General features: G+C 37.2%; 1 protein-coding gene across 2 annotated transcripts in view; it reads left to right on the forward strand.

Moving 5' to 3' along the window:
* Positions 1–529: 529 nt before the first annotated feature.
* The window catches only part of LOC139151911 (dynein beta chain, ciliary-like), a 38,658-nt gene continuing 26,821 nt past the window's right edge, over positions 530–12,366 (forward strand). Inside the window, exons 1-15 of one of the 2 annotated variants that reach the window (XM_070724952.1) lie at positions 530–1,107; positions 1,973–2,169; positions 2,764–2,953; positions 3,335–3,434; positions 3,596–3,807; positions 4,185–4,418; positions 4,734–4,901; positions 5,042–5,158; positions 6,509–6,777; positions 7,238–7,252; positions 8,509–8,577; positions 9,267–9,393; positions 10,140–10,640; positions 11,064–11,396; positions 11,828–12,082. In XM_070724952.1, the coding sequence (XP_070581053.1) occupies positions 763–1,107; positions 1,973–2,169; positions 2,764–2,953; positions 3,335–3,434; positions 3,596–3,807; positions 4,185–4,418; positions 4,734–4,901; positions 5,042–5,158; positions 6,509–6,777; positions 7,238–7,252; positions 8,509–8,577; positions 9,267–9,393; positions 10,140–10,640; positions 11,064–11,396; positions 11,828–12,082 (3,132 nt within the window). In that variant the 5' untranslated portion in view covers positions 530–762. The remainder of the gene's footprint in view (positions 1,108–1,972; positions 2,170–2,763; positions 2,954–3,334; positions 3,435–3,595; positions 3,808–4,184; positions 4,419–4,733; positions 4,902–5,041; positions 5,159–6,508; positions 6,778–7,237; positions 7,253–8,508; positions 8,578–9,266; positions 9,394–10,139; positions 10,641–11,063; positions 11,397–11,827; positions 12,083–12,366) is intronic. The other variant, XM_070724953.1, reaches the window with a different exon arrangement.

A 12,366-nucleotide genomic window follows, 5' to 3' on the forward strand; every position in this document is an offset into this window, starting at 1 on the left:
TAATTAATAAAAAAAAACTGCTTTAAAGTAATATTGTATATTGCTGTCACATCGGTAAAAAATGGACCCGTTTCCTCCAGCTCCCTTACTCAACTGGTTCATCTCTCACTTAGTAAGCACAGACGAACTAGGAGTAAATAGTCAAAGAAATATGGTATTAACATTATGATTTTGAAAAATTTATATTATCAATAAGACAGTTTTAGTAACTTTTTACGTCGGGACAGAGCTTTTTACCTGTTCAGAAAAACTTGATAACATCATTGAAAGCGTATGAATTACATTTGATATCATAGTTTACAGCCGAACCTTCTGCACCGAGCTATATAGTATGCTATTTATACTATATTTATCCGACTATTCACTCCTGTGTGCTCTCTGTTATGATCTCTGCAGCTGCGCGTGAGAAATACACGCCAAGGACGTTTGGTGTTACCTAACCAACGCACTGGAGGAAAGAAAAAACAAAACGAACCCAGCGGACTGTTTATTGGATGTTGTCATTGACAACGGCTGGGCTCCGCTCGTCAACACGCCGCCATTTTGATTCGAGAGAATATTTGCGAGCGCGAGTTCGCTGGAGAAAGAGGTGGATAGAAGTGTCCCTCCATGTCTCCAGTCGGCTAAGTGAGTTGATTTTGGTAAAAATTTAAGGCATTTAGTTCCGAATTTCCGACAACGTTGATGACGTGGGCTGTTTCTCAGCAAAACTGTTGAAGTATATAGTTTTTGACAGCGACCGAGTAACCGAAGAAATCCAAAATGGCAGATCCAGCAGATCCACGATTTGAAATTATCTCGGACTATGTGTTGAAGAGCTTCAAGCTCAAGCCTGACAAGTGGGCAAAATGCATCGGAATCGATGACAATCGGGTGCTCATGACAGAGTTTTTTGAAAAACCTGAAAATCAACAGCTTATAATCACAGTCACGCCGGCTGGACTTTTACAACCTCAGTTAGAATGGCCGACGAGTTTGAAACAGAAGGCCGTGTATTTCTCGAGAAAGACTAAAGATGCCGTCCAGAAAGACAATATGCGCAGCGTTTTAGCCTATGGAGATCTTTCGTATTCACCTTTAGAACAACTGTCAGCGCTTGTTGATGAGGTAAGGACCGGTATTTTTGTTCTTAACTATTCATGAAATCGATGCGAAACACAATTCTAATTTCTATGGAATCAAGTTACAAAAATGTAGCCATCATGTACAGTATAATTCCTGCACTTCAACATAGAAGATAATGTATTTGAGTATAACTAAATAAGCAGATTTACTATCATGGGTAAGCTTAGAAGAAATCGATACAGACAAATTTCACGCAGTGTGACGTTTTAAGGCTGAGCTTTAAGACAATATTCAAAGAATACTGCCAAGTCATTTCACTTGGAGGACCAGATGTATTGATTTTTACCTTGAAAAGATTCATCTCTAAATTATTCACAAGCTGTTTGCTCAAACCTTCAGATGCAGAGCCGGATTATGGTGTGGAACAATGAAAATTTTATTGGGATAACGTGACAGTCTAGTGTAGAATATTTTTATGTGCATCTTGAAAGACCTTGTACGGAATCACCTGCAAACTGCTGCCAATGAACTAAGAAATTTTCTGAATGACACTGCTGGCATGGAAACCTTTTGGTCAAGCATTATGATAGGCATCATTCAATATTTAATTTCAGGAAATAGAAATGTATCCATTTAACATTAGTACTGCATTTACACGATTTGAATTGTTGGGAAGTTTTATTAAGTCATTTACCTTTGACATTTTGTTGCCAAGTAGCAAACATTTAAAGGTGCAACAAAACCAAACAGGCAGTCATCAAAGTAGCAATAATTAGTTACCAATTTTAACATCTGATCAAAGTAAAAAAGCCTCCCAAATCAGTTATGATATTGATAAAATTATCAATTTCCACAGCATGATTAATCTTCAATCCATGCATTTCGTGATTTTCTTTAATTGATGTAGGTACTCGTACCTCTGTTATCCAACCCACGCAACCATGAACAATGGCCAAATGTAGTATCACAGGATGTACTTAGGCACATACACAACTTGAAGAGCAGTGTGTATGTTGTGTCAGGACAAGTCAGTGGCAAAACACTCCTGCCATTGCCTGTAGGATCAGAAAAAGTAGAAGAATCTACAGAAGAAGCCAAAGAAAAGTGAGTGAAAACATTATGTGCTATGGTGTAAAAAAGAGTTTGCACCTGTTTACAGCTGTGTATGGAACATTACAGGAGATAATTACAGGGACTGTTGTTTTCATGTTTGTGACAACAAAAATGAAATTACTTTTTTTAAAAATCGTCCATTAAAATTAAACAGTTGTGTTGTAAAAATACATTTGTGTTTCACAACAATACTTAATGCTATACTGTACAGGGAGGTTTGCAGATTGCTGAAACTGTTTGTTGTTGTGTATATGGAAGATATGGTATTTTATTTCTTTCAGTTCTGTTCAAGTATATGGCAAAAGATCTGTATGTTTACAGCTATTTCATCAAAATTTCAGGATACTTTGGCTAAAAATGTAACTGAAGTCTAATATCAACAAAATACTTGTACTTTCCAAAGACTGACATTTTCCATCTATTAAAACAATTTGCATGAAATTATTATTGATGGTAATTTTGCCCTTTCTCTATGGCTTTCACATCCAGGGTTGAATTATTCAAACTAAAATAATCTAAATTTGTCAATTATGTAAGTTATAATATAAGTTGTAATACTAAGCACATCCTAAATTTGTGTTGCAGGGGTGACGGCTATGATCGTGGCCTTGTACATGCTATTGAATCAGTCATCATTGACTGGACTCATCAGATCAGAGAAGTATTGAAAAGAGATTCTGCACAACCTTTACTTGAGGGTCTTAATCCCGGACCTTTGGTTGAGATTGAATTCTGGAAAGCTAAATGTGCAAACCTTGAATGCATTTATGATCAGGTGAGTTTTTTCTTGAAACAGAATTCATATCTAAAGCTCTTTCAAACCTGATTTGCTATGTTGAAGTCCATCTTCACCATTAGAAACAATTAGATTAGGCTGAACTATAGTGGCAAAGTATGCTGTATTGTGCCATTGACACGAGAGTACAGCCTATTCAACCATGACTTAAGAGTAGAAATGAAAAATTTACAGTATTCCACATCTGAGCACATGGAATGAAAGATTTTCTACTGCAAAGTTCTTCTTCATATATATTTTCTTTTCATTTTAATGAGGGCAAGATGTCTATTTTGCATCTGGCTAACCTTGCATAACATCACAAATAGGTATTTCATGTGGATTTTAATAGCTCTTCCTCCCATGTCTGTATCATTGCAGCTTCGTGACCCAAAGGTCCGTAAGATGGCTGAGCTCCTTGAGAAAACACAGAGCAGCTATTTTCCAACATTCAAGAACATCTTCAGAGATGTTGTAGCTGGTAGGTTGATGTATGATTATCACTTTTTTGTCGTGAAAAAAAATTGAAATGCACATGATGGAGACATTTGCACAAGATGAACTGGACACTGGAATAGCTTTGGAAATGATAATATAATACCATCGACAATTGTTTTATTCATCTGATCTGTTTTGACACAGCCTTGACAGAAGCACAAGACATCAGTCTTCACTTGAAACCACTTCAGCGTCAGCTTGAAGACTTTGAACAAGTTGATTTCAGTGATCTGGCACCACTCCTACCACCACTGATGCACATGGTATGCCTCATCTGGGCCCATTCTCAGTATTACAGTACGCCAGCCAGAATAATTGTTCTACTCCAAGAAATCTGCAATCAGCTGATTGAAATGGTAAGTTCTGTTTTAATTTTGCCTTGCAGATGCAAAATTCACCTGGCCCTTGTTGATTTTGTTATTTTTCACAAAGCTCTAATTTGCCTACAAGTCTTTTCTTTTACCAATGAATACTGTAAAAAAGTTTTACTATTTTTTATGATCGTGAGAGGCCAAACCTCTTACCTATGCCATAGGGTGTTTAAATATGAAGTTCTCATTTTTCAGCATTCTTAGCTTTCTCAACTCGGATGCAACAAAGTGAGGACCAAGAACAAGAATCATTTTTACTTTTCAACAAAACATTTACAAGCTTTCTTCCATATATTTATTAATATTTTTCCCCCCATATATTTATTAATATTTTTCCCCCTCTTTCTTGCCTTGTCCCTCAGGCACGAACATATCTTGAGCCTGGTGAGATATTCAAAGGCGAGGCTGAAGAGTCACTGGAGAAAACCACAGTGGCTATTAATGTCCTGAAAGGATTCCGTGATGCGTATGACGATCACAGGGCCAAGCTGAAGGACTACTTCAAGAATGGTGACGAACCCAAGGAGTGGGAGTTTTCCAGTGCCATGGTGTTCACAAGAATGGATAATTTCATGGAGAGACTTCAGATTCTTGAGGTAAACAGAAAATTTATCAATACTATCATGAATTTCCGAGCCTGGAATCAAATGTATCAAATTGAATGTGCCATATATGCACACCATAGCACAGATAATAGCATACAGAAATTGCTGAGATGTACAATGTAATTTTCAACACATTACAGCTATTTTTAATACATTACAGCCATTTGTATATTTTTATAAGCATATTTGACAATGTGTTAGGGTCATTTACAATATCATCAGAAGCAACAGGTGTAGGTCATAGAATAATTCTCAGTGTTGCCAATGAATATGAACATTGCCTGCTCTTTCACTCTTTCTACACAGCAATTGTTTGAAACAACCATTGAGTTCTTGAAGCTGGAGAAGACGGAAATGGGAGGAATGAAGGGAAGAATGCTCAGTGCCCAGGTTGTACAGATCTTTGAAGAATTCCAAGAGTATGTGAAGGTCTTTGGAGAACGCTCATATGATGCCTTGGATCCCAACACACAGGTTAGATTTGCTCTAAATCTGTAAATAGGAAATCATTGTCAAGCAATATGCAATGAGAACATAACAATATGTCATATATGTGAAAATGTATCAAAGAAAATGTGCTCTGATTTTACCAAAAAATACTTTTCTGATTGTAGGAATTTATGGAGGATTATGAAATCTTCACAAAACAGTTGAATGATTTAGATCGAAGACTTGGTGCTATCCTGTGTCAAGGCTTTGATGACTGTTCAGGTGTGGAATCAGTGTTCAAGGTATGTACACAGCTCATTTCAAAGAAATCTGGTCATTTCTGTTGGGTTTGTTGACTGACTTTCACTTTATCAAACATCTTGATTGTTGGTGTTTCTTGTTTATGTAATGTTCTAGTCCTCCCTATGATTTCCTTGTGTACTTAGCTCTTTCACAGCTGATAGTAATAAAAATGTGTTTTGAAAACTTCATGCCTTTTTACTTTTCATGATTTAGTCAGTCAAAGGGGATTTTGAATTAAATTGAAGCATACCAAAGTGTCAATAGATATTGACTTCAGAAAAATAAACAATGATAAAATGTACCAGAGTGTCAATAGGAAGTGACTTCACAAAAAATACACAATTATACCCATTGCTGTGACAGAGGTAAGAATAATAGATATGTCATGCATGGTAAAATATGTGTTCCATTGCATTCATTTGCTAGTGGCCACTGCAGGCTTGAGTGATGAACTCCATGATGGGCAAACCTGCTGTTAAGGTTCTCACCACTAACTTAACTCTCAAAATGTCTCTGTCTTTCGTGTCTGCTGCTCCTCTGTACAGTTCTTTCAGCTGTTCAATTTTCTGTTACAAAATCGCATAACTGTAAGTAGAGATGCCAGTGTTCAGAAAGCAAAGCTTTGTAATGTGCCGTCATGTGGAATATGTTGTGATGATGATGAACTGCAGGTATAGTGTAACACCATTTGTGTGCATGCCACAAGCTATTCTCTGTCTGCCGGCATTGTCGGCTATCATTGCCTTTGTCACTGCCGTATTTGTGTGGGTGTCCACAGTGTTTTTTTATTGTAATCAAGATGGTCCAGGATCTTATAAAGCTGGATTTGAACTTGTAAATGGTTTTGATATCCTTTTAAGACAAGAAAGTTTTAAAAATTTACAAAAGAGCAGATTAAACATTGGAGTTATTTTCCACAGAAGGATACTTTGACCAATGACACCTTACAGTTCGCAGTACCAGGCAACTTAGAACCTCTTCCCTCAAGATACAACAATATCAAACATCACAATTTTTGTTTATCACCATTATCATTTTCCTATTGATAAATATTATCTACATACTGATTGTTAAATATGCTGTTACCGCAGAGACCTATATTGTTCCCGGCTGTCCTTCCCAGCCTTCCTATATCCCCCTTGCTCAAGCATCCATGCACAATAATAGGGTATCATTAGTCAGAGGGATAGTAGTGCCATGAAGTACAGGTGAACAGGTAGCGTACAGTAAATGATTCAGTTCATCGTGTTGTGAAAGTTGCATGTCACACCTTGATTTTGTTGATGTACTGTAGTCTTGCAACTGTCTACTGTTTCTGACACAGTCTGGTTACACCGTTTGTGTTTCAGCTGCTGGACTGCTATGGTACACTGTTGGACAGGCCTTTGATCCGCGAGGACTTTGAAAGCAAGTACCCTCTCTTGCTGGAAATGTACAACAATGAGCTGGATGATGCTAAGGTCATCTACGACAAACAGATGGCAATTGACGAAGCTGCAGATGGCAAAGCACCGGTCAATAAGAATATGCCTGAAGTTGCCGGTGCTCTCAAATGGTCTGACGAGCTCAGACAACGTATATCCATCCCAATGGGCAACTTCAAGCATATTGAGCATCCGTAAGTATGGTCCTGTTTCACAAATATATCAGCAGAAGCATGATTTGCCTTCCCCCCCCCCTCCCAAATGACTGAAAAGTCTACAAGAGTTTGCTCAAATTTTTCTATTCTGCGACCTGTGCAATTGATCAATTTCCATGCACTGCATGCAGGCCTTGTGACGTACTCATACTGTGAGATGTCTGATTTTGTTTTGGACTATGATGCCTCGCCTAACTGATGCATGGCTTGACGCGTTGGATGCATGACCCAGAAACCTAACGTACCCAGTATACTGCATAACTACCCATCCCCCCTCCCCTGGATAATGTCTTCTTAGCTCATATAGGTCTGTCTCCATCATCCTGCACATTGCATATTCTCTCGTCTCATTCCTGTCTTGCTTATTTATCATTTTTTCCCCTCGTAAATGTATCAAACTTTTTCACCTGACACCAACTGGAACATTACATGTCTGCAGAACTGGAATCCAGAGGTAACGCTACATGAAAGCCAAAACTTTCCTCTTTGCGTGAGCTTGTAACATTGGCATTGTTAATAGACTTTTATTTAATGATTCTTCTCAAAGAGTGTGATAGACTAATCATGTCCAACCTCTAACATCCCCGTTACTGAAATGGTTTGATCCAACTTACTTACGTTCGGTCTTTAGATATATGGATTAAACAGCTCAAAAACTTACTTATCTAAGTCCCAGTAGCTATAGCATTTGATGATTTTCGTATATTTTTGTTTTATGTGTCAACATCTAGTTCTACTCCTGAAAGACACCAACTATCTAGCTTGTCAACACATCATCTATACTTGTGAAATGTACTGTTATTGTTTACATTTGAATTTTAGTCAGGACGAGAATTCAGATGTCAACAAAAATAATGCAATCTACACATGTACAGACTGAGCTGACAAGCTGAATACTGGATATTTCAACATACTTCAAGGAGTACAGCATAAAACTGTTCGACATGAAAACAAAAAACTATCACATGTTACAGCCACTGGCCCATCAAGTTTCATATCAGACAAGCTGCATATTCTGTCCGTTCTTTACTCCCGGACAATCCATTACTACCTGACAATGTGTAATTCCTTTAAAATCTTTCATCATTATGACATTCTTTGAAAGAATCAGAAAATGTGTTCAAGATTTCTACTGTTTAATACTGGTATAGACTGAAATTTGCACGCACTTTATTGCATGTTTTTCTGTCTCGTTGGTGTTGCTTACGTATATTGGTGTGGTTAATTGGTTTTCAATTGAATTAAATTTACAACCAGAATCATTTACAATGTCTCCATTCATGATAGTTATTGACCTGTTGGTGTGCGCATGTGTGTGTGTGAGTGCATGTGTGTGTGTATGTGTGTGTGTGTGTGCTTTCTATATCTCATTATCTACATAATCTTTATGTTTTAGAAGAACAGAATTCATGTTGAAGTTTATGCTAAATTCAAATGATGTTAAAAATGCTATGGAAAAGCTTTATTTGTCACGGCACAAAAGGCATTATCAGCAAAGTGGCCAAAGTTTAATAAAATTACACAGTGAAGGAAATGTCGTGTTTGGATCAAGGAAGCAAATAAGCTAATACTAACAAATCATCAGTGGTTAGGCTTTGGAGTTCAGTTGCATGTGTTACCTACTAAAATGTGTGGCTTGTAAATCATAATGCAGTAGAGTTCTGCTCACAAACTCTGTGCTAATTTCTGAACTGTCCTTCACATTTACAGGATAATGAACAGCCAAGATGCCAAGATCATCTTCACAAAGTATGAAGAGATGATGAACCTTCTTGGAAAGTGAGCGTCGTACTTTGTACTCTTCACACACAGTTAACATGATTATGAACCATTGATGCACCTAAAGAATAGTTTGTTCAAATCTCTTGTGTGATAACAATCTAGTTTTCTTCTGTTACCTTTTACAATAGATAGAAATTAACGTGTATGTTTGTTATGTAGCATTGTTAAACTTGAACGTCTTCCTGTGGACCCAAAATTCTTTAGTCTCGCCAAAACTTATGGTTTTGACGATATACTTCATTGGACAGTCTTCGTTTCCTTGAACGTGTTTACCCTGATCAAAGACAGACTTTGTTAAATCAGGTTGCAAACAAACACACAGACATAGAACAGAAAAATTGACACTGGTATATTTGCTTGTGCAATATACTCACTGGAATTTACTGATACAAAAATAATATATTTTCAGGCAAACAACCGTAAATTGGATTATTGTTGCAAATTTGAACAATTTAAGACTAGCCTTCATGCCCAAGAGGTTGTCTACTAATACTATAACATGTCATATTGTAGTACATTTTGTTATCTGAACCAATGCAGAGCACTATGGATTAGGGTAGAGGGCAGATGTTGCAGAAATGTGTTTATGTGGACTATAATACTAGCATCATACTTCATGATTCCCAAGCCATCTTTGCTCTTTCTGTTATTTAAAATCACTTGATTTGTTTTCCATTCTCCCTCAGATATGATGAGAAGGTCTACCAAGATTGGACTTCGGGTGTTGAAGAGAAGTGTCAGTTTAATCTAGGGCAGCCGCTGATCACTAGGAATGGCGAAACCAAACTCATAACAGTCAACTTTGACCCACAGGTATGTGTGATATGAATCTGTAAAAACTGCAAATCATTAGTGTGATGAATATCACAAAAGACAAAAAAGATTTACTGCATAAGTTCAGTCAATGAGAAATCTGGAAAAGAATGGTCAAATGGTACTGCTGAGTTCATCACTCTATGACACGGTAATTTTGGCTGGAAAAATATATCCTGGTTGTATCGCCTTACATTCTTCATGCAGGTAGTGCTCATCGCTGTCGTAGATTTGATACAAAATATTATAAACCATCCAAAATTCAGACAAATTTGTGTTCATGCACCTGTCTTTTTTTGTGCAACTTGAGGTTAGATCCCTTGACGTGTTGATTTTTTATTGTACTTCAATTCCACCAAAATCACTATTCCAACGAGAGTGTATACTGAAAGACTTGTCAAAATTTTCGGACAAATATTTATTTTTGCACTTCAGTGGTGGAACAGTGACATCATTACAAATAAACCATAGTAGTGCTATTTTGCCAGGCTGTAATCTTAACAAACATGAAGATATAATCATAAGGTGTAAGGTGTGTGATCTTGCATTCATAGGAAGTTCTTTGTGTTTATGCTTTATGTCACAACATGTGGAAATAAAAAAAAGGAAGGTGGGTAGGATTAATTACAGAGACAATCCTTCAACTGTCTTATGTGTATGTCCAACCACACCATTGAAAAGAACTGGCTTTTTGGCTGAAACTCATGCAGAAAAGTTTTCAGATGTGTTACGTTTTTCCTCCTCAGCTTGTTGCAGTGTTGCGTGAAGTGAAGTATCTGAACATCAGAGGTACAGATGACATTCCAGAAAAGGGTAAAGCACTTTACGAGAAGCATGAGACGTTCCATCAATATCGTGCTAATCTAGATCTAACAGTTGCATGGTACAATGAAGTCAGGGAGACAGTGCTTGAGGTGGAGTACCCCCTCATTGAAGGACAATTAGCTGAGATTGATACCAAGTTAGAACAGGCAGAGAACACATTGAACTGGAACCAGGACGGCATCTGGGAGTACATCCAGACTACACGGGACAAAGTACACGACCTGCAGCAGAGAGTACAGAAGGCCAAACAGAACATTGAAAACATTCAAAAGATCATGGGCGAATGGAGTAAAGTGCCTCTGTACGAAAGGAAAGAACTCAAAGACTCAGCTCTGCTCGGCTTGGATGATAGACAAGAAAGGCTGAACAAACGTTATGGTGAAATCAAATCTGATGGGGACAAAATCAAAGAGTTGGTTAATGTAAGAAACATCACATTTCCGTCAATGTATTTCACTATTAATGGATGACTAATTCAAAAGTTTTAAAAAGCTACAAATAAAAAGATAAAAATGTTTAATACAGATAGGTGACAGGTTAATGTCATATTGTTTGAGAATGTCAAAGCTTAAATTTCTAGTATGACTTACTACATATGTTGAAATTAAAAGACTACAAATAAAACGTTTATTTCCATGGATACTTGCAATGATAATGATAATCACCATTTCAAAATTATGTTTCTGGTGCATCAGTGAAATACATAAATTTACACTGACCATTTCTAATAAAAATCGTTTAGGTAAAAGTTAATTTTACTGTATGTCAACTGTATTAGATTCATGATAAACTTTTTTTGTTGTCGTGGTTACTGACATACTCTGATTTTTTTTCCTTTTTTACAGCAAAACTTAGAATTTTTCCAGGGAAATGCAGATTCTGATATTTGGAAAGCATACATTGATTACATTGATGACATGGTTGTGGACGGCTTCTTCAATTGCATCCACTGCAGTCTCAACTACTTGCTGGATAATACAGATGTTAAAACTACCTCTCAAGCACTGTTTGAAGCCAAGCTGGAGCTCCAGGCCCCAGAGATGGTCTTCGTGCCATCACTGGATTTCGGTGTGTCAGATGGCTTCTATGACCTCGTTGAAATGTTGGTCAGTGACATCTACAAAATGTCTTCCTTGGTGCCGAGACTTGCTGAACACAGTGGAATGGAACACTACCAGGTGAGACAAAATAAACACCATTAATTTTGTTCTCAGACGTGACTTCTTCATTCTTCCACAGGGACGAAGTTGCTAACTTTCAAAGATATTTTTGCCATATTTGTGTATTTATTTTGTATTTTGTAATACAAATGTATTGATTTGCATTTTTGGAAATATGCTTAACACTAAAAATCACCCTATATTCCTACTTAGAGACAAAACTGAAACGATGACATATTTCTTGTTTCTCAACTGTTAGTGTTAGAAATACACAGGGTAATAGTGAAACTATACATTGTAGCACTATATATTGTTTCAATTTTTCTTGAAAAAAACAGCATCTTCATCTCTTGCAACAGTAAGACAAAGTCAATAGTTTCAGCTAAATTACAGGAAGCATACTAGCTTCAGTAGGAAATATTATTATGAACAATGTTTTCTTCTTGCAGTCTGATCTGGAAGACATGCTTGATCTATCGGAGATGAGACAAGAAGTGATGGATCGCATCCAGGGAGTCATGAACAAAGCCCAGGAGTACCGCAACTCATTTGACAACTACGCCTATCTGTGGGTGGACGACCGTAATGAATTCATGCGACAGTTCCTGCTCTACAACCATGTCCTGACAACTGAAGAAATTGAAGCCCATGCGGAGGATGGCGTACCAGAGTCCCCACCCACTCTGGACCAATTCAAGGAACAGGCAAGTGAAATCTGTGGGATGCTTTTCTAATCAAATAAAAAGGCACTGGAAATCTCAACCTATAGAATGCAAACTTGTTTTAAACTTTAATGGGAAAAACATTGACTACAGAACAAACATACTAGAGTAATGCATTGCTCTTCTAGCAAAAAGGATTTTGGTTTGTCTGTACAATTGTGGTTGGAGCAAGTAATGTATTAACCCTTTCAGGCCTAAACCCCTTGATATATAGGTGTCGTTCTAGTACTAGTGACCAGAAAGTCAGCTCTAAAAGGGTTAAAGTA

The sequence above is a fragment of the Ptychodera flava genome, chromosome 15 (genome assembly GCF_041260155.1).
Source record: "Ptychodera flava strain L36383 chromosome 15, AS_Pfla_20210202, whole genome shotgun sequence".
Classification (NCBI taxonomy): domain Eukaryota; kingdom Metazoa; phylum Hemichordata; class Enteropneusta; family Ptychoderidae; genus Ptychodera; species Ptychodera flava.